The 23,786-nt window shown below is 39.0% G+C and overlaps 1 protein-coding gene across 1 annotated transcript in view; it reads left to right on the forward strand.

Annotated features, from left to right (window-relative positions):
- The window catches only part of cpne5b (copine Vb), a 109,690-nt gene that overhangs the window by 68,205 nt on the left and 17,699 nt on the right, over positions 1–23,786 (forward strand). Inside the window, exons 7-9 of the mRNA XM_010778067.1 lie at positions 7,878–7,941; positions 17,581–17,684; positions 19,427–19,531. Of these exons, the coding sequence (XP_010776369.1) occupies positions 7,878–7,941; positions 17,581–17,684; positions 19,427–19,531 (273 nt within the window). The remainder of the gene's footprint in view (positions 1–7,877; positions 7,942–17,580; positions 17,685–19,426; positions 19,532–23,786) is intronic.

Genomic DNA, 23,786 nt, shown 5'->3' on the forward strand with positions numbered 1-23,786 from the left:
CCTGAGAGTTTTTGTGCACAGTTCAACTCTTCTTTGTTTAATATCCGAGGTTCAAAAGCGCTTGTGTATTCACTGTGGGTCTTTGAAGCATTGGGATAATGGATAGGTTATATTATGCATGCAACGCTGCTTTTACTCATAAGACAAAAAATATATATATATTTTCAGGGGACCTAAGTTATTGCAGGAAGAGCTTTCTAATTTGCCCATAAGTTTGAAGAATACAATTCCTGCCAGCATGACATATTTATTTGATTACTGTTTCCGGTGCTCAATAAAATAGGAGAGAGGTATCTTGTGTGGCACCCTTAGGAGGTCTTTCTTCTGTAACTTCCACCAATAAGAAATCAAGTCTGAGCCTGTTGTTGTTGCATATCAATAGCAAGCAGAAAATAAGATCTTATTCATCATCACCTCATTGTCCCCATGTTTTAAGCAATGACATGGATTTCATAGAAGGAATTAATCAGGATCAGAGTGCAGTTTAAAACCAACTGATTTATTTTCCTTTTTGGGAGTCAGCAGCAGAATTATTTTTTACAAAATATCACTGGAAACCAAGAACAAAATATCTTGAGGATTGCTGTTTACACACACATTTACACAGTCATAATAAACAGCGTAGTTCACATATTTGTTCTTATATATTGGAGTGAGATATCCTGTTGTATTATTGTAAAACTTAAGGCTGAAATTGTAACTTAATAGACAGAAAATCAATTTTATGTTGATGATTGATTGGTTGTCATTTGTCAAGCAAAGATGGCAAACATTTTCCAGACTCAATTGTAATCTTGTTTGGTAGTATACTTAATGTTTTGGGAATTTGGTCCTTTGATTGGCAACCCAAAAGATCTAAAGACATAACCTTGGGCTTTAGGAACTGTTGATATTAACTTTGTAATTTAGCTATATTGCAACATTCTCTTCACAAACAACCTGTGCAAAGCATAAAAGTATTCATCAGCCAAAACGGTCTAAATGGTTGAAAGCCTGTTCCTGTACACACTGAGTTGTTTATTGCATCCATAGCTGGTTGGCTCTGCAGCTAATATACAGTCACAGCTTGTCAGCACAGCGCAGATTCACTTCTGAAACCCAAACTCTTTTTGTCTGTAGCTTTTCAGGGGCCTTAAGATAAAGTGCTATTTCTGGGTAGAACCGAGAGGGAATTGATTAGGCTACAGGAGGACTAGGAAGGAAAGAGCCAAGAACGATTTAAATTTCTCTTTTGGAAACTAGTAAGAAAGAAACACTTTCACAGTGGCCCATGCAACCAGGATAGTTTTCCACCTGACGATCGATGATTCTTTTACTGGATGAAAGGTCTCCATCTACCTCCTAACAACACACACAAACACACACACACCTGCACAAAGAGCAGAGAGCACTTATACACACAGCTGGAAAACACTTCATCCAGTCTTTGATCCGCAGTATGTTGAGTGCAAAACCTTGTCCATCAAATCATATCAACCACTCTGTTGTGCACACTTTCAAGAACCTTCAGCTGGGAAATAGCACCATTGCTTTGAGTAAAGTGTAAATCTTAAATGTAGCCAGGCTTTTTGCAACTTTCTCGCTGAACTATTGAGAAAGCATCTACAGTAACTCTTGCACAAAACATTTACTTCTAGGAGACACTCAACTTTGAAAAACACATTCTGCAAAGACGTTGTAGTGAAAGCATTTAATGGATGCGTGGTACTGGGTAAGCTGTGGCTTCAAATTGTTAAGTTAAGACTGATAATAACTTGGTCATGTTACTCTGTTGATGCTTTCAATTTCTAAATTTCCCCATGGGGATAAATAAAGGTCCATCTTTTCCTATCTTATCTTAAAAGATGCTGGTTTTATTTAATATTTTAAATGTTGATGCATCTATTGTCACATTTAAGTCACCATGGACATTTTTACCAAAACTGCCTAATCTTAGTTAACTGCTTTCAGATGCCTCAACAATCGATATTTCCCTACAATACATATATTGTAAGGAATCAGGTGGAATATATCAAGTATGGGAGAAATGATCAGGAAAGATGAGGATCCTTCATTGGAACGTTAGTCTTAGGACCCGTGAATTCTGCTCTGTTGTTAACAGGGTTAGGATGAAGTGTAAATAGTCTCCGTGGGGAATTGCACAACACTTTTGCTCTTGTGCATTTGCCCTGAAACAAGCGTTAGATAATTCACCTAAAAGTTATTTTAAAGCCCGTTCACGATAACCCTGATGCTTCCCCACATGAAACACTTTCAATGAATAAGCCACTTTCCTCTCACTGTGACACACAGCTGATGAATGAGGCCATTAACACACATGCAGAATGAACACAGTAAACTTCTCAGTCCTCTCAGGATTTTGTTAATGATCTTACAGATCTGACAGGCTGAGGTAAGGCAGATAAATGAAAGGTGATGTTGTGGTGAAACATGAGAAATGTTTTGTAATTAGTGTTTAATTGGAGCAATGTGGCTTTATTGGCAGGATATTTAATGTATGGGTCTCATATAGACAGAAGGTTACATTTGGTTCTGTCCGGATCCAACTCATAACTCAATTCAAGCTATTTAAACAAAGAAATGCTTTGCCGTGCAGACACATATTAGAAAAGAGAGAACAATTAAAACATACTGAAATCACAAGTTTCTTAACACACAGATAACCAACCAACCAACCAAGACACAGTTCCAGATGAAAACAATTATTTAAAAGCTAGTGGACATTTTTTAAACCAAGACCTAAAGCAACAGGAAGGCCTTTGGTTAGAGGATCTGACGTCAGTGACAGCATGGTCTCAGGACAGGAGCTCACTAATGGAAACAAGGGGGAGACCGTGCTCTGCAGAGAGAGAGAGAAACACGGTTCAACTCACGTCCATGACTAAGAGGAAGCCAACAGAGAGAAGTGGCCGTTTCTCAATCGCAAGTAAAACTGCTGCAGAACAACTATTTCAAGTATACTACGTCATCGAGTGGCGCCGAAGGACTGTTTAAATGCATGTTAAATGCCCAGCATTCTGCGCCACTCGATGACGTAGTATACTTAAAATAGTTGCTCTGCAGCATGTGTACTCGACATTGAGAAACGGCCACAGACTTCTGTCACACGGAGCTGCAGGGTGGGGACCAGACTGCAGCTCCGTGTTGATCAGTCATGGCTCTTCACACATCCCTGTTTAAAATTAGGCTGTCCTTTTGAAGTAATAAGGTGTTCCGTGTTTGTTCTGCACATTGCTCTCTCAATGGGCAATACTGTATGTTAATCATCATATCAGGAACATTCATGTTTTTCAGTTTTTCCTTTTCTTGTTTTATGTCAAATCATATTTAAAGCAGGATTGGAAACAGAAGCAACTATTATTATCTGAATTGTAATCGGTTTATAAGTGTGGTGTATCTTGGAGGTTAAGAAGTAATTCCCACAAGGTACAACATGTTTAAAGTGCAGGCTGGAGCTTCTGTAAACACTGCTCACTGTTAAATGGGCCCTGACAGACACAGCACTGCTCATCAGTCCCCACAAGACCAAATCAGTCCTCAAGAGTAAAAGAATGAAGGTCGCTGATAAAACAAATGTTTACCATCCCCAAACATGAAATAAGAAATGCGGTGAGTGAAACAGGAGGGATGTTGTTGTGCACTGAAGGATGGAGTGCACACACACATGCAGTAACTTCACTGAGCGGAACTCAGTTTTAGCTCTAATATGAAAAATGGTTTACCTTTGACGGACGATAAAATATTTCTATTTTCATGACTATCTCAATTTCAGAATTCCTTTATTCGTCCCACAAAGGGGAAATAACGTTGTTACAGAAAAATATAGATAGAGACAAAGAGAATGGAACACTATTTTATAAAAAGGCATGCATATATTTAAAATAAAAATTATTATAATTTCACAGAAGTTCACATTCAGGTAGATAAGTAGTAGCAGTATTTATAAAATAAAGTAAGTGTAGTATTGTAAAATGAAGTGTGGTATATAACAATTGTTATTGCACATAGTTACGTAAAGATTCCTGTTACAGTAATGGATGGACTGAATACGAGAGGCAGCCAGGTGTAATAGTCTTTGTTTGTTTCATAGTGTTTTACATAATTGCACATTGTTGTTATTTTACAACAGAGGGGTAATAGTCTGTGTTGTTAAATGTGTGTGGGGGTCTACCAGGGTCAGTGGTGGTCTGACAGCCGCAGGACGGAAGGACCTGTTTAAGTACATCCGGCAAAGATTTGAAAAAAGGCTAACAATCAGACACATGGATCACACTCATGTTAATAATATCAGCCCCTCATACTGAATATTTGACAGTCTTCTGATATCTTCCACTGTCCCTATGTATATATTTAAACGTAAAAGTTCAGATTGTATTTTATATTTTGAGATATTTGTATAATACATCTCAAAATATAAAATGTTTTATATAAACATTAGAAGATAAATGTTTGTATAAACATAATGTAGAATGTTGTGAAAAATCTGCTCAAAGATTGTAGCTCGAGACTTTATGAATCACCATAACAACTTAACGAGGCGTACTTAATATGTATCTTTGTCTGACATTGCAATGGATAATGACGGAACTTGATCTGACCATTAAAGTATTGTCGTATCATAATGCTGTAACAAAAACAATGTCCAAAATTGGATCTCCCTATCTCTCTCTTTCTCTCTCTCTCTCTCTCTCTCTCTCTCCCTCCCTATCTCCCTATATCTCTCTATCTATCTATCTATCCATCTATCTACCAATCTATCTCTCTATCTCTCTATCTATCCATCTCTGTCAATTCAATTCAATTTTCAATTCGATATGCTTTATTGGCATGAATGTCAGGTGAACAATATTGCCAAAACGTCAAGGATATATGATAAGAAAAACAAATACAATTCATTCATTAAACAATTGACAACAATATATTACAAAACCTCAAGTATCAAATGTAAAAAGAAAGAAAGGAAAGACACATGAAGTAGAGGAGCAATCAGAGTGAGCTGAGAGGAACAGCTGTTATGTGTTGTTACCTATCTATCTCTCTCTCTCTCTCTCTCTCTCTCTCTCTCTCTCTCTCTACCTATCTATCTATCTATCTATCTATCTCTCTCTACTTATCTCTCTCTCTCTCTCTACTTATCTATCTCTCTCTCTCTCTCTCTCCCTATCTATCTATCTATCTATCTATCTCTCTACTTATCTCTCTCTCTCTCTCTACTTATCTATCTCTCTCTCAGGAATGTCCACCAGAGCTTTTGCCCGTGAATTGAATGTCCATTTCTCTACCATAAGCCGTCTCCAAAGTTTCAGAGAATTTGGCAGTACATCCAACCGGCCTCACAACCGCAAACCACGTGCAACCACACCAGCCCAGGACCTCCACATCCAGCATGGGTTAGGGGTTACCCATTCAGCATGTTTGGGATGCTCTGGATCGGCGTATACGACAGCGTGTTCCAGATCCTGCCAATATCCAACAACTTCGCACAGCCATTGAAGAGGAGTGGACCAACATTCCACAGTCCACAATCAACAACCTGATCAACTCTATGCGAAGGAGATGTGTTGCACTGCGTGAGGCAAATGGTGGTCACACCAGATACTGACTGGTTTTCGGACCCCCCCAGACCCCCCCAATAAAGCAAAACTGCACGTTTCAGAGTGGCCTTTTATTGTGGCCAGCCTAAGGCACACCTGTGCAATAATCATGCTGTCTAATCAGCATCTTGATATGCCACACCTGTGAGGTAGGATGGATTATCTCGGCAAAGGAGAAGTGCTCACTATCACAGATTTTTTCAGAGTTGTGAACAATATTTGAGAGAAATGGTTATTTTGTGTATAGAGAAAATGTTTTAGATCTTTGAGTTCATCTCATGAAAAATGGGAGCAAAAACAAAAGTGTTGCATTTATATTTTTGTTCAGTGTAGTAAGGGAAAAAGGGGCTTATAGTTAACCTTTTTGCCATAGCTTGTTAACTAATTGAAGAAAGTGTGTACAACTAGTTAAAGGTGGGGTATGTAATTTTGGAGAAACCAGCTTGAGTGCGCTAGAATTTGAAAATACACAACCGGAAAAAATCTGCCACATCCTTACAGAGCCCCTCCTCCAACACACACGAACGTGCACATGACCAATGAGGGCACGAGATAAGTTTGTGCACGGATGGAAGGCTGACAGGCAGGTAGGCCATCCAGTTATTTTAGCCGGGCCGGCTAAAATGATTGTTCGTGCTTTTTACTGCGCCACGGCTTCCACAGATTACATTTTTGTATGTATTTATTGTCAATGCATTTAATATATTCATTGCTATTGGGATGTTAAGAGCATTCCATGGAATATAACAAAAAGTGTTTCTGAAATAAATNCCATGACTAAGAGGAAGACAACAGAGAGAAGTGGCCGTTTCTCAATCGCAAGTAAAACTGCTGCAGAACAACTATTTCAAGTATACTACGTCATCGAGTGGCGCCGAAGGACTGTTTAAATGCATGTTAAATGCCCAGCATTCTGCGCCACTCTATGACGTAGTATACTTGAAATAGTTGCTCTGCAGCATGTGTACTCGCGATTGAGAAACGCCCATGGAGTCATTTGTTCTCTCTCATACTTGATCATTTTAAAAGCCTTGACACATCATTCTGAACAAGCTGGAGACAGAGTGAAAATATCTGATTCACATTTGTTTACATCTTTTCCGTTTAAGATTTCTTATACTCATTTTCATTTTCTGCACATTACAATTTCATTCTACCTGTCACCATGAGTGGATTTAAGGACGGTGTAGATTTAGTATTTGACAGGCTTTAAGCTTTTTAAACACACACACACACACACACACACACACACACACACACACACACACACACACACACACACACACACACACACACACACACACACACACACACACACACACACACACACACACACACACACAACCTCAATCTGAATTACATGATAATTCTGCATTGGAAATTGGCACTGTCATTTTGACCTCAAGGCAAATATACACGAATAGAAAGAGCTACATTTAACATATTATGACATAAGAGAGAAGGATAAGATACATTAATTTGAATGTGTGCAAAGGGGATTTTTTTAAGATGAATGGTTTTAAAAGCAGCCCTTATTCTCAATTCCCCGAGGTAAAGGAAAACCATCATCTCCAAAATCTCAGAGTCAAGTTTGAAATTACATCAGTTGCTTTGTTCAATTAGGAAAATGTTTTAAAACCGACCATAAATTGAGTTTACGATGTTGGATCATATTTCTCAGCTGGGAGTAAAAGCTCTGCTTCTTGTGTGGTGAACGAGCCAAGAGATGATGGATTGATTTGAAAGAGTTTTTAAAATGAAAGGCGAGAGATCTGAAAGTCTGGAGGGAAAACTGAACTATGTTCCCTAATACAGAACTCCTCACTCCACCCAATCACTTGAATATGAAGTGACAATTTAACATGTTGGCCAGTTGAAATGGATACTGGACGTTTGCCCCGGTGTGTAAAACTTCTAGTAAGCATAAGCATAATAGGGTATAACTTGCACAACACATCATACTGAAGTACACGTCAGCCCTCAACGTTGAAAGTTTACGGTATGTTACAGCCAGTTAGAGCTAAAGTCCTCCGAGGTTTCTCAGGTTGAGTGTGTTGCCCTGTTCAATGACAGTAATACTGAAATAAAATAAGTTAAATGGATCAAATAGACTTGTGTTGTAGAGTATTATCAGAAGGACTACTTCACAATTGGAAAAGGAACATGCTTTTATTCTTGCTGCAGTGGCCTGTATTGATCAATTAAGAGTGGGCAAGAGTGGACAAATTGAAGATGTGTTTCCATTTATTTATGTTTAGCTCTTTTCGTTTCTTTATTCCACAGGGGGATCCAAGGGAAGAAATGTGGCACTATCGTCCTGTCCGCAGAGGAGCTGAGCAATTGTCGAGTAAGTAAGCCATAATAATTTCCCCTGCCAAACACACATTAGCATACAAACATCTGTCGGTGCAGCCTGGTTAAAAAAAACATTGTGCATGAAGTGGATTGAGGAGGGTAAAAGCTTAGGGGGGCAAATAAGTGCAGACACACAGCGATAGACAAAGAAATGTCATGCTGACCCTGTTCAGCCCACTTTGAGAAGTGTTTTATTTGCACAGAATCACACATCTTCTTGGGGTATATGTTATCAACAAGTCATTTCACAACAATACACATGTTGCGGTTCTGAAAAGCCAAGTCAATGCGGAAGTACCAACATTTTGCATTCTCTTTACTAGCCAGAAGGGGTCAAATCCATTGGTTGCAAAAACAAGTTGAATTGTAGAGAGGTCTATGAGAAGATTACCCCTGCCTACTACTGGAGTTATTACCTCAGTAAAACATTTCAAATAATTGAACGACTTAATCGCCAAGTATAACTGTTCCGTATGATGGTAATTGTGTAAATAATTGTCCTATTTTGACTAAATAGACAAAACCTTTAGGGCGGGGCTACATTGTGATTGACAGTTACATCCCACGCTGTTTTCTGATGTGGGTTTCATCCGTGTTTTCGTCTTAGAACTTCACCCGTTTCACAATGTGTCTTCAGTTCATGAGAAGTAATCACAACGTTTTAGTCAAATTAAAATCCACCACCCAAAAAAGGCCTCAACTTCAGCAGCTTTAAGGTGAAACTAGGTATTTCTATCCAGGCTCAATGGGTAATGCAAAATGCTTGTCTGCACTGCATTAGTTTGCATAAATGTATTCTGCGATGGTTCGTGCCTGTTTGAAGAGGTTAACACACATTTAGCATTCATAAACCAACGTTATTCATCAGTTTCATGATGCACTCTCAAGAGAAGTGGGTATGTGGTGTTTGAGTGCTTATGTGTTGCTGTTTTTGATATTCTGGCTTTGAAGAGCCAGGCATACTGTACATATAGTAGGACCTTAAAAAAACATATATAAACATATATTTTACTGTAGACTATTTTATGTTATTTTGTTTCTGATCTTTAATGTGAAGTAACAGATAGTGTTCAGTGTAAGGCTTAGGGCTGCTCGATTATGGCAAAAATCATAATCTCGATTATTTGGGTCAATAATTGATATCAAGATTATTAAAAACGATTATCCATTTACTTTGAAAACATTAATTTATTGGAGAATTTTTTTTGAACAGTATGTTTTTAAAAGTTGATTACCCTGAACTTTAAGTATAATTCAACTGAAAAAAATAAATAATAATAATTCGTTTTATTTCGATTACGTTGTTTTCGTTGCAAGCCATAATCGTAATTGCGACACACACACACACACACACACACACACACACACACACACACACACACACACACACACACACACACACACACACACACACACACACACACACACACACACACCTCTCTCAGATTATAACACTCTGCTGAAGGTGCACCTGTCTAATGAAAAAGCCCAGGAACATGAAGGGGTGAGCGCTGATCGGCCCCTCCGCCATCACTGTGGACTGACGCTTCGGATGCTCCACTGGGCTCCCAGCGCGCAGATTAGACAAGGATATTGAAAAGCAAGAGAGTGCAACAGAGCAAATGACACAAAGAGAGGGAAGGTAAAGGAGAAATACCAAATGGCACAATGATAATAAAAGAGCAAACAAGCAGTGATTAGATGGAGGGAAACAGAAATGTGTGTGCGATTGTGTGTCGAAGAGAGAGAGACAAATAGAGTCAGACAGATAGAAAGAGACAGTGAAGTGAATCAATAAAGGATTATTTCACGTCAGGCGTGTGGCTCTTAGCTATAAGAACAGCTTGGCTTATGATAGTGTGAAACAGAGTGTTGGTTAATTAAAACGCAGCCCTGCCTGACCTTGTCCCTTGTAGCGTATGTGACAGACACACACAGACAGACACCCTCTCTCACTCTCTCTCTCTCACTCTCACACACACACACACACACACACACACACACACACACACACACACACACACACACACACACACACACACACACACACCACACACACACACACACACACACACACACACACACACACACACACACACACACACACACACACACACACACACACACACACACACACACACACACACACACACACACACACACTCTCTCTCTCTCTCTCTCTCTCTCTCTCTCTCAAACACACTGTCTCTCTCACACACAAACTGAACTACTAACTAATAAACCAGTTCCTAAAAGATCCTCAAATTATCTCAAAAGGCAATAATTCAATGTTGGGTTTACAGCCTCACAGTGAAACTAAGCCTTTCCATCCATACTCAATGAGAAAAACATTATTCTGTGATATCTTTAGTTTCAACCCTTAGCTAAAGGTCTGTCAGACACATTTGGTTTCTTTGGAAACACTGAAATCTTGAATTGAGCAAAGAACTCATCTGCATAGCATGATTTTAAAATAATGGATGCATTGGAGGTTGTGGCTCGTTTGAGGAAGTTAACGCATATTTAGCATTCATTCATAAGCAAACATTTCTCATCAGTTTCATGGAGCAGTCTCCATAGAATTGTTTAAGTGGCATGGTAAACATGTGTACTTGCTCATGATTAAAACTCATCCGAGATCTATACACATGGTTTTCAGTCACAGCCAGTATTGTCCAATATGACGACCCTGATAAGTGCTTTTTTTTAAAACGTGGGGATGTCATAAACATTTGGTTCAGCTCTTTTTTAAATACAAATGTATACAGTACACAAAGATTGACACTACTTTCAGTAAGACACTTGAGGTCACCAGCTTTTAATTTATTTAAGTTGACAGTTTCCTTTTGGCTTCATACAACTACAAAGTGTAAAGAAGTCTCAAGAGAGAGACACTTTAATTGCTTGTACCATTTGTCTCACATCAGGGGTTGAACATCATTAGAATAATGATCAAAGGAAGAGCAGCTTAAGTTAAAAAAACAAGGTCATAGACAAACAGACATCTTTGCTTGAACAGAAGGTCACAGTGCCCGTTCTCAACTTGACTAATGTGATCACAACCTCCAATGGCACAAGAAACATGCGGGAAAATCCATTAGCAGCCCAACATGACCAATCACATTTTAGCAGATGCTCCAAACTGAATACAAACTGAATGTGACTCGTGTAGTGAGTCCAATATTATACAATCCTGTACTACATGATGCACATATTAGCAGACTTCTGATCCATTTTGATTAACTGATTTCCATAGTTCAACAGTTTTATAAACCTAAACCATATGGACTAAATACGATGAGCTTGAGAAACAAATCCCATTTCATCAAGTTGATATGGCGTAAAGTAAATTTAGCAATTTAAATTTAGTGAAACCTTTCTCAAACTCCAGGGGCTGGATATTAAAAGTTTCACTAGATATCCCAACACTTTGACCATAACAATATGGGGTTACATACATTTGATTAACTCCCACTCGCAAACATTATCACGCCCGAAGCAACCCATTTCCGAGGGTGGCTACGGCTCCCAAATACATTAGGGGCTTCACAGTTAAGCAGCCTTTAAAATAAATGTCTGCATCAGTAAACATGGATCCCGCAGGATTTCTGGGGAATACAACTACAGTAGCAGTGGAACAAAAAACGAAATATTGTTACTGATAGCAAAATATACAAACGTATACAGTTAAGCCTAATGCTTATAGCTTCTCAAAACTCCATATGTACAATGTTATGACAATATTGACTTCATGTGTCTGCCCACATTGGAGTTATTACCCTGCATAATTGCGTCCTTCTAAAGCACTAACAGTATCTCAGTCTAGTTGCATCTCTCTACAGAAAAGCAATTTGGCTGGTTCACAAGGGAAATCTTTGTTTTTATTTATTTTTTAGAACATATCTGCAACAAGGAATGTGAGCAGAGCAGCGTGGGAGCAGAGCAGCAAGCCCAACATGATTTTGATTCAGCTTTATTTCTACAAACTGAACTGCTGGACTGTTTTGCAGTCTGTCTTTTGGCCACCAGCAGTGAGTGTAGATAATCCATGACGGACAGATGTGTGGTGAGGGTCTGTCTCTGTGTGACAAGAACCACTGTTGTTTGCCTATCATCCAGGCCCTCTACCTTTTACAACTTTGAAATACACATTTATTTATCAGGATAATTACAACTTTGATGGAACATTCTCATTGTCTAATCTACTTCTAACAGAAGATCCACATCTGTCGACCTCACTTCATGAGTCTCCACCTCATTTAAATGCCATCTAAATGTTACTTTGCATCGTGCAATACACATGAAGGGCAGCATGCACATCATTTCCTACAGAGCAAACTGTAAATTGTGTTATTTTAAGGTTAGCAGAGAACAACTGGGATAAAGAACATTTCAAATGTAGAAAATAGACAACCTGGAGCAGCTGGGAGTGGAGCGATAAGAAGATGTGGGTAGAGAGCGGAAAGCAGAAATTGCTGACACTCAATTCCAATCACGTACACTGTTTGGCAATCCTTATGCCACAGGATAACATAAATCACAGATTTAGTATCCTCAGGTTTTAAATCAAGCAAAAAAGGGGGAAGCTCACTCAAGCGAGGAACCACTCATGTAAAGGAATGCCAAATCACTGAGGACCATGTACTGAATGTCACGTATCCTTAGATTGAGTGTTAACTGATTTGTGCACTTTGGACACGGGGGGGGGCATCATCAAAACAGCAGGAATCATTTTTCTTTCATTATCGTTTTAAATCAGCCTCCTCTTTTTTAACCCGGGAGCTTTGGACTTTAATTAGGTATTGACCTTGTTTCCCCCAATTCCCCATCTCTTTTCGCCTTTGCCGTAAATCCTTTTTACGCTTTTTAGCCCAAGGGGCACAAACATAATGGCTCACAGTAATTCATGCTTATATTCCAATATAAATGCACCGGTTTGGTCCTCATGCTATAGTTTTACTACCTTTCCCTTTTGTCTTCTCCCCATTTTGTCTGTCTTAATTAGTGCAGTAACACACACTCTCTCCTGTCACAAACAATCCTTCATTACACCCCTGAGGGTGTGAATGTGTCTCTATCCAGCCTGCTCCCCTTCTTTAAATATTGATACTCGGATTCTCTCCATATTAGCAAATGGCTGTTGATCACAGACCTCTGCAAGGGTGTGTGTTCGTGCCTCAGAACCTTAATGAGGCAGGAGCAGATGAATATTTAATATCCTCAACACATCTATCACCATAAATGCTTTTATGTGTCTATTAGCCCCGCAGAGAATTCCTCGTGTGTCCTCCCTTTTGCAGACCCAGAGTGCCGTGAGCTTTTCTGAATGCCAACATCTGTGTTTACTTTGTGAACAACTTGATCAGCAAGTTCATTTAATCCCTTTAAACCAACTAAAACCCTATGTTTACAGTTTATATCTCTGTTAAGTTGATATCATTGATATAAAGCAGGATAACTGTGATGGTGATTTGATTGCTTTTATCCATTTAGGCCTGATACAGTGTTTCACTAATCAATAAGAAATCAGGATTTGATGCTTACTGTATTCACTGTTGATTGTAATTGTTTGAACACAGATTACAATGGCAACCTATAAAGTAATTGCTTTTTCCAAGGAACTGCATTTCACTGAATAAATGCATGAAAACTGAAAATGTAATATTACAGCACGATAATCCACAACAATCCTTCAGGGCCATGCAACAGCCTTTGATCTGCTGTGTGTCAACAGTAAATCCCACCGAGCACAAGCTGCATGCCTGCTCAGTCATGTTGATTTGTGAATTGACATTAGTGAACATCCATACATTTGAGTTCGAAGCTAAATGTACTGTTTGTGTTGAGACACTTTTGTTTCTTACAATGCATAGATGGTAAATTCATTAGTAATTTCACTGTCTATTTTTATTATATACATTTTCTTCTGCTGGGGACAAAACATGTAGAAAAGCTAATGTTAACATTATGCTTGTGTGTGAGTGCTTAAAATATTAGTGAGCTTGAACACATTGTATCCCACAGGTATGATTGTTTGCGTACAGGCAGGAGTAAGGAGGGTTTGGATAGCAGACAGGAAATTGGCACGTATTAAAAATGCACTCAATTATACGCCAAATCTTGCCCCTCAGTCTTGGGAGTTATTTAAATCTCTTTTGTCGGTGGATAGTAGTAGAGCCTTGGAGTAAAACATAATCTGGGATATTTCTTTAAATCACTTTTATTGGGTGCAGGAATAAAACATTCTTCACAATATGATTCTTACGATTTATTTGAATGCATGTACCAGCACACCAAATCAAGCCATCATTAAGTACTCTGATGATACCGCAATAATATCGCTGCTCAGCAACACAGACGACCCTGAGCTGCACCAACAGGCTGTAAATCAGGTGGTCGAGTGGACTGATAACAATGCTCTTGAGATCAACGCCAAGAAAACTGAGGAAATCGTTTTTGGCTCAACATCTGACTCCCATAAAGTCCCCATTGTCATCCATACAGATGAAACCAAGCAGGGAGTTTCATACAAATACTTGGGTGTAATGATTGACCATCTGCTGTCATGGAAGGATCACATTGAATATCTGTGCAAAAGGACAAAACAAAGAATTGATTTTCTCCGCCGTCTTAGGTCTTTTGGGGCGAGCAGAGAAATTCTTCTGTTGTTCTTTACATCTGTGATCATGTCTATTCTGCAGTACTGCAATACTACCTGGTACAAATGTTTGTCAGCAGCTTTAAAATCAAAACTGCTCCACCTGTTAAAAATCTGCTCAAAGATTGTTGGTCAACCCTGTCAGAGACTCCATGACTCAGCCTATCATAACAACCTAGTGAGGCTGTCCAACAACATCATCTCTGACCCAAACCATGTTCTGAACAGTGAATATGAACTGCTACCATCTAATCGGAGATACAGGGTCCCACCATTCAATAAAGTCAGACTGAAGCACTCATTTGTGCATCAGTCAATCCTCACAGTAAATACAGAGCTAAATCCCAGATCAAATGCACGCTGAAGGCTCTTTGAGCAGCTTTTCTCTCACTGATTGTGCTGTTATGTTAAATGTTTGTTGTTTGTGTTTCATGTATTGTGTCTGGATACTTGTCTGTTGATGTTGGACATGGAGCTGCTGTGACGCGAGTCAAATTTCAGACTTGATCTGACAAATAAAGTAATATCGTATCGTATGTCCTAAACATTAAATTGTAAGCTTGAACTCTGCTTGTATGCGTACTTGTTGGAGTTAGGTACTTGTTGAAAATACACACCACAAAGCTATAGAAGTGAGAACTGCTGCTATTTCTACTGTCACATATTCAGATGACATAAACATTCAACTGCTTGTGTCAATCACGGCTGCAAACATCCCCCAGGAGGATTAAAGGAGTGTTTTTAAGAGAATGAAACAGAGTAAGTATTCTGTGTAGGAGGGATTTGTCAAATGGCAGACGTGTGATATGTGTGTGTGTGTTCTCAGGGTGAGGACAGGAATACAGATAAAGCTCCTCTTACTGCGGGAGTGGAGTGGATGCGATCATGAGTGTGTCAGAGGGAAGTGTGTGCTGCACTGTGCCTGGCTGTGAGTGATAAAGACACAGTGAGGACGCTGTGGGAAGATGCATGCATGAATTCAAATGGGCATATGTGCACAGAAACTCTCCTGCACTCACTCTCACACACTTGCATCCTCTCACACATTCTTTTGCTGATTTGCTACTCGGCACACGGCAAGAACACAAGGTGCAAGCTGCAACATTAAAAAGCTATTAAGTGATCATTAGTGGCACCATGGGCCGCAGAGTAAGGCTCGAGCAACAGCAATCTACTGTTACAGCATCTGAACATACTGTAATGAACCCACTGTGCAGCAGAGATTAGCCACAGCCTATTCACCAGAGATACGTTCCCTCCTGCACTGCCACCACACAGGTCATGAAGAGGGAGGGGTAACAGTTAACAAGTTGTACAAGCCTCACCACCAGTAATGGGATTTATATTTGGGGATGGTAAAAGCCTTACACATCATGATAAACAACTGGTGGAGAAAAAACATAATCGGGCTCATTCCTGAGAGGGTGAGGGTAAATGGAGAAAGAACAGGAGTCGGTTTACAGCGAGCATTATGGAAGCTGCAAGAAACATACTAATACAGTAAAGTTGGGCTGTTTATCGTTCAAATGTTAAGAACCCGGCACCCTCAATGCGATACGGATAGCAACAAAGTACCAAAGTGTAATTTTGTCCATAATGTTCTTCCTACCCATCATGAATGGAGGCATCTTTACCATAACAGACTAAATGGGCTCTAGCTGCGGTCGTAGTGTGCCAATCACAGGTCGCAGTGATTTGCTGCAAAATAAATATATAAAAATAGTATTTATTTTTCTTCATCATCTTGATACGGGTATTGTTTGATCGTAGGAGTGTCAACACCACTTAGCATTGTTTTCTTTTTTCAGTTCTGATACCTATAGTTGTTGTGTTTTCTGGCATACTACTGGAAAATATCGAAAATGCTCCATGCTTACACATTCAACAACTATCATACTGTAGTTATTAACAGAAATTCTGTGATTAAAGTGTCAGTAATTTATAGGTAATTACTACAAAAAAAGTATTTTTAGTAGTTTAAGATTTATCTTGCAATTCTTGCTTAATATCTACCGAAGTACACTATGGCTATCTAGGAACATAGTTTACTATCAGAATGATACCCAAAAGTTCTGAAATGGCTCTAAATGGAAAACAACATCATTTGTATTTGATTATAACAAGATGCAAAAGCAGCCTTCAAAGGATATTAGAAAAATACAAGACCCAGAGCAGTTTGTTATTTCTCTGAGGCTGGAATATATTGGAAGCATCTGTTGCTTTCCAGATGCCGTTACTGGTATCAGAATAGGTTAGCTTGATGACAATTACTAATGCTAGAATTAGACTTGGAAAGCAGCTGGCACTGACGTTAGCTGGACTACAGGTGGGTGGATGAGGTACAATGGTTGGAGATTAAAATGCCTGCATACTTGAAGACACACACGCACGCACGCACGCACGCACACACACGCGCGCACACACACATACACACACACACAGACACACACACACACACCCCATTAGGCTGTGGTGATAGATAAGGCTAAAGTGTATGGTGGGCTGACTGCCAGCAGTTCATAGAGTGGAAAAAGGTGACAACCACACTACAAAGTCAATAAAGTAATATATCTACATCCTCATTCAAATAGGTGAATTATTTGTTTTAACAGCAGCTGTGTTACATGTGTGGGTAAATGTACACTATATGTATTGTGCTGTATACTTGTATGAGCGTGTACAGTAATGGACCAGACTTGAAGTGTTACACTAAATACAATCATATAAAAAACACATACACCCATAAACATTAACAGAGACTACAGCAGTGATGCTGTATTCATTAGGCTGTGTAATGCACAGCTTCCTCCATCTGCGGAGAGCTGAGAAGATAAAAGAGAAGAATCAGGGGAAGAAGAGTGCCATATACTGTAAATAATAATAATACCTTCCATTGTAGAGAAGTTATGATATACCCTTCCCCCCAAACCCTTTCTCACACTTCTCTCCCCACATCTCCATGCTTCCCTGTAGGACAGCGCCACGATGCAGTGCTGTGCCAACAAACTGGACAAGAAAGACTTCTTCGGCAAGTCGGACCCTTTCATGGTCTTCTACAGAAGCAACGAGGACGGAACGTGAGTGTTTCATGCGATTCAGTTTTGTTATTTCAAGTGTTTTCAAAGGAAGTGCAGGTGCTGCCAGTGGAAAGGGAAGCCCCCTGAGACAAACATTTTCCACTGAGATGTAAGTCTGGTACATTAAAGAAAGTCCTATCGACAAACACATTTAAACAATAGTTGCTGCTTTTTGTATTACCAAGCTCCCCAATATCCAGGGTAGATATTAGGTTGCCTTTCTTGAAGCAGGTTAAATTAGCTCCTATGAGAGTTTTGAAAAACAATTTAGAAAAATGAGTTTTAAAGAACAATATCATAAAGGTTACAGTAACATAATAGAAAAAAATCAGATGGGAATCTTATGGGGAAGTGGGAGAGGCACAAACAGCAGGAACATTGAAGAGAGGAGAGTGGTGAGACTTTATGTACGGAGAAGAATTGCAGTGGTCACGGATACAAGCACAACTTAAAAAGCTGCATACAGAGGCGAGTATCCTGTTCAAAATACTACTCCCATGACTATACCTTACTTAAATGACTCCAGCAGATCCAAAAGGAAATGGAGAAAAAATAAATAAAAGCAAGATTAGGATAAATCTGCATTTTCCATCAATAGGAAAAACAGTGTCAGTTTCAAAGGCAATTCACAGAGGGATTCACAACACTTCCCCCATCTCCTCACGCCTTCCCAAAGTGCTGTTCAGCTTCCCGAGGGACTGCGCAGATGTGTCAGCGTCAGCCTTATCTTACTGGAGCTGGTTTAGCAAGTGCTTCATTAGCCATCTTCCAGCTTTTCGCAGTATTCTTTTTATACATAACAGGGTGGGAAATGGATCTCCAAAGATGTGCAAGCAGTATCTGTGTTTGCTGACAGAGAAAAGGGGGGGGGGGGGGGGTTGCAAATTAGAGGTCTATGCAGCTAAAGGACTAACACGGTTTTAAAAGGCTTGAGGCACAAGTAAAAAAGCCTTGTTGCTTTTGGAGAGGATATTTGGCGGAATTTGATAGCACTTTATTTGACTCTGCTCAGCGAAGCATTTCAAATATCAGAGGAATTCATTTGCATATCATTGTCACACTTAGGGTCAAGGGAAAGGATTTAAAAGCCAGACCAAAATATGTAGTTATTCTCCGGGGTCTAACACACAATATTGCTGGGAGTCAAGCCAAGTGATAAACAAAGATGGGTACAGCCCTATTTATTGTCACTGTAGGACTTGACATTAGGCTGGTTTTAGAGGAGCTACAGCTTGCCTCAAAGGTAGACAGGAGTAGCCATTTGCAGGAGGTTTTAGAAAGTGCTTCTGAAGTTGAACAGCTCCAAGTTATCTAGACTTAAGAAGCTGTCGATTTGAATGCAATAGATATCCCGCTGTTATTGTATTGACATGATCGTCTTTGGCACTATCAGTATTAATGTAGGAGTATGATTCCATTTCCTGAGTGATAACTCCATACCATATCGCTTAAATTGTGCAATAAACATTTTACACTTTTTTTCTAGTCCAGCTGTATCCATGTTTCACACAGTTGAGCCTCTGACAAAATAATTAACCATCATGCTATTCATTCAAAACAATTGAACATTTTGAAAAATAATATTAAAAGTTTGAGCCTTGTTTTTCTTGTTTCTGTTGTAGAGAATTGCTCATCCCCTTATTTGAAAATGAATCTTTCTCCCTGGCTTTTGTAATTTAAAACATAATGTCAACATTTCATTTATTTTTTAATATATTTTCCTAATTTCCCTCCACCTCTAGGTTTACTATCTGCCATAAAACTGAGGTGGTGAAGAACACATTAAATCCAGTGTGGCAGCCTTTCGCTATCCCAGTACGAGCGCTCTGCAATGGAGACTACGACAGGTAAACAATGCAGCTTCCCCCACACCTTCTGGTCGCCATCTTTCACAGTTGGCTCAATGTATCCTTATGTCTCTAATCACACATGCACATATAGAAAAACGTGCACACACAACTAGAATAGTTTATCATGCCGACCCCATTGACATCTTCAACTTTCATTGATTTCTGTTGGCTGAATTTATCGACTGCCTTCATGGCTCCAAATGATAATCTCTCTGAATGACAAACTGCAAACGGGTGACAGCCATTACACCCTGTGTGTCGATGGATTTAAGCAGAGATCCATTTAACCAGGTACAGTGATAAACCTCCAATTCTTTAAACTGTCACATTATTTCTGCTGCTGTGTGCTAAGGACATCGCTCTGTATCAATATTTACTAGAGTAGCAGGGGTCACGCTCAACAAGCATCTCTTGTCTCCAATGACATCCTTGTGGTGATTATGTTGTCAACACTTACCTCTTCAGATATAATGTGGGCCATATAAGTATACCATTTTAACGCTAACAATTGGTGAACAGCGTGCCTATACTGGCTGTTCACTGAACCCTTGTCTAGAATGATGCCTTTCCAAAACTCAAAAACACCATTGCAAAAGGTAAGGGTATGGAATATCAATATGGATTGCACTTTCATCTTAAAGATCACCTATTAAGCAAAATCCACATTTTCATGTCTTGTATACCTAAACATGTTCTCCTCTGTGTAAAGAGATTCGCTCACTTTTTGTCCTGATCCAATTATATAAAAACCTGTCTGAAAATGAGCTGATCAGATTTTGGCCGAATACTAGAAGAAATTCTCACAAGCCTGGTCTACATTTCAATAGAAACGATATCAAAAAATATATACAATAGACATTTCCATATTCTGATATTATATATCACTGTGTTGCCCATGTTTCATTTTATAACGGTGAAATTATGTCTGAAGCAATAAAAAGTAAAAAATAACCTCTGTTGTGACAGTTGTCATTTCAACCAAATTATCAGTGTAAAAACAAATAACCTGTGATAACACATGTCACAGTAAGTAAAGGCGACATTGTTAAGTAAATGGTCAGTTGATGAATGTAAGCAGGGCAAAAATAATAAAAATAAGGGAGATTAATGTGAGAGAAATAATAAGATAGCAAACAACAGGAACACTCTTAATATAAAATAATGATGGGTTGCTCTTCACAGTTGTCATGTAATTAATGTAGACATGTTGTGGCAAGGGGGATATGAATTCATTTTCCTACCAGCTTATCTGCCTGCCACTAAATTGAAAGACAGGAAGAAAACAAGCAAAATCATGAAGAAGCTGTGAGGGAGGATGAAAAAGAAGTGACTGACAGGTTACATTTGTGGGGGGGGGGGATATTTCATGAGGCATACAGCATATTTTTTCTGTGTCTCTCCCTTTTCTCCTCCTTCATTCAAAGGGGTCTGTCCTATCTTGTTTGTACGCAGTCAGACTCTAATTACTGAGAATGCTGGGAGACTGGTGTGTGCTCAGAAAAGTCAGATAATCCCAAACAGGTTGAAGGGAGCAGGGTTACTGGTGGGGTTGTTTTATGAAGTATTCGATACTGTGGCTGGCTAAGGTACCTAATATGTCCAATCACACATGTGCTTTAGAATGATGGCTATCCTATCAGAGCTAATCATGCACAAGAGACTGAGTCAGGCATCAAAGTTGCTTGTTTCCTTGCAAAAATGCACCAAAATATGTCCATATCAAGCCACTGTGAGAAATCTTCCTGAAAAAAGATGATAGGATATACTTTATTGATCCAAAATTTGGACAAGGCATTGCACATAATTAGAAATGAAAGAGTAGTAAATACAAAACTATAAAATATCAAGATAGAAATAAAACGGAACTAAAAAAGCAGAAAATATACAAGTTGACCGTGAAAATAAAAATCTGTCAACTATCAGCCAAATAAAACACTGAGTGCCAATTTACAGCTAACAGAATATAAATGGATATTATTTATATTAATAGTGCAAGGAAAAGCACAAGCCAGCGATAACAGGTTATATACCTGTGTGTGGGTGAGGAATAATCTTTGTGTCAGTGTTTTTTGACAAAGAGGAATGGCAGAACTGTCTGTCTTTTTAATTATATAGGTAGTTCTTAAGACCTACTAATAGATTTTTTCAACCTCTGCAAGAAACATGGGTCTCAACGCTGTCAATTATTTTGATCTGTGTAATTACTTCTGCTTCTATCATCTGAAGGTAGCCCTCAAGGTTTTATTGAAGCTGTGGTGTCCATACCCTATGGAGCAGGGGAGGGGGAAACTACTAAATCAGTTAAGACTAGGGCGGCAGGTATTGATTATTTCAGTCATCGATTATTGACTATCCCATCGATAACCAAGAAATCAGATAAGAAATACTTGATACCTTTAATAAAGAAAAATAGTAAACATACAAAAGAGAAACCTAGGCAAGTCTCTTTAAATAATTACAAATTGGTTTCCTCTTTTTTTTAAATAAACATTTGTATTAAAGAAGTGATTTAAGACCTCAAAGTTTCCGAGAAAATGAATTGTATTTGTTCTAAATGGTTATTTTACCGTGGTTATATTGGCAACTAATGCAAGATCAATAGTTGATGATAATTCATTAGTTGTCTCTTTACATGTGATGATTAATAATGCTAACTTTATACTCACAATAAGCCCTCGACTGAAAATCCTCACAGCGCAGATGGAATAAAAAACAAACACTGCCTCCTTAACTTTGCAGATTATAACAACAATTCTAAATAATTCAGCAAAGTCACTCTGAAAGTCTGCAGAAGGTCAAACTGAGGCCCCTTGTGACCTCAAGCAGATAAATGGAGGATTTGCAGAGCCCTCGACACCTAGGATTCTGCCAAAATCTCACAAAGCCTCAATTTATTTGAGATGTGTTTCCATGAAGATGACGTAGATGAGTTGGTTGCATCAAGATGAACAGATAGGGCCACTATCTCTCTCGTTGGGTACATTCAAACCATCGAAAAGGGAAGGCATTTTCAGTGTTTCCGCTCAAGTTTGTTATGTGCAAAGTGACATTTGTTTTGTATGGAATAAAGGAAAGAAACACACTTTTAGGGATAACCTACATTAGGTTATACTGTATGCTCTGTATGAGTCTCTCGTACTCTTCAATATGCTTTATCTCCAAGTCTGAGGGTTTGATCCAAAACGATCGATAAATTATAAATAGCACGAGTTGCATAAGGAGCATTGTTGTGTTTATTACTGTTGTACATGGGTGGAGAGGCAGTTATTGTTGCTCCAACTGCTTGTTTTCCGAGCTGGTACTTCACTACAGCACATAATGGAGGAGGCATTGACGCACCTCTATCTGTCGAGTAGTAGAAGTCTGCTGAAGTACGTCAGTGGATGGCCTACTGGTGATTTGCTCGGCTCTAATAAGATCACAGCTTTGAACACTCTTGTTGGATGCACCAAAAGGCAAAAGGTGAAATCCAAAAGCTGCATTGTGCTCTCAAACCCAACTATTAAGCATCAAGCTAAGCAAGACTCTGCCAGTGTCTGTGAGATGACGCACTCCTCCAGAAGATTGCATCACTGTCTTTCTCGAACCAGACACATACAAAACGTATATACAGTCACTTGAAAATAGGACTGCACTCTAGTCATACTAGTCTTGTCTCACTTCAGACCAGGTATCTATGGAACTAATAAATAAAGTAAACCTCATTCAAACTCTCCTTCAAGATTCAAGGCTTTATTGTCATGCACAGTAGCTACAATATAGATATGGAAATGAAAAACGTAAGTCCCGGGCTCCTCCAACAATGCATTATGAATATATATAGGACATAAAACCAATACAAATTTTGAAGACGCATTGTGATGTGGATTGAAGGGACTGTACATATCTCAGCAATGTGCTTCATTTGAGCTGAATGTCTCACCTGTTCATTATACAGACTTTTGTAAAAGGCCAATAGTGTATTGCATGAAACAAAAACAAGTATCTGCTTTCAAACCAGTTTCCAAATCAAATCTTTATCTCAATTCAAAATAGAAAAAGTTGTGTTAGTGCGACTGCTGTTGGAAAACTCCTGCAGTGTAGTAGCAGCCCCATTTTACTAATGGATGCAGCAGTGTCATGCAGTAATGCAGGATATTGATTATAATAATAATAATAATAATAATAAATGTTATTTTCAGGCTCCTTTCATGACACCCAAGGACACCGTACAATTTGTTAAAAAAAAGAGAAAAATCTAATAGGCAACAGA

The sequence above is a fragment of the Notothenia coriiceps genome, unplaced genomic scaffold (assembly GCF_000735185.1).
Source record: "Notothenia coriiceps isolate Sejong01 unplaced genomic scaffold, NC01 NC01_scaffold00018996, whole genome shotgun sequence".
Lineage (NCBI taxonomy): Eukaryota > Metazoa > Chordata > Actinopteri > Perciformes > Nototheniidae > Notothenia > Notothenia coriiceps.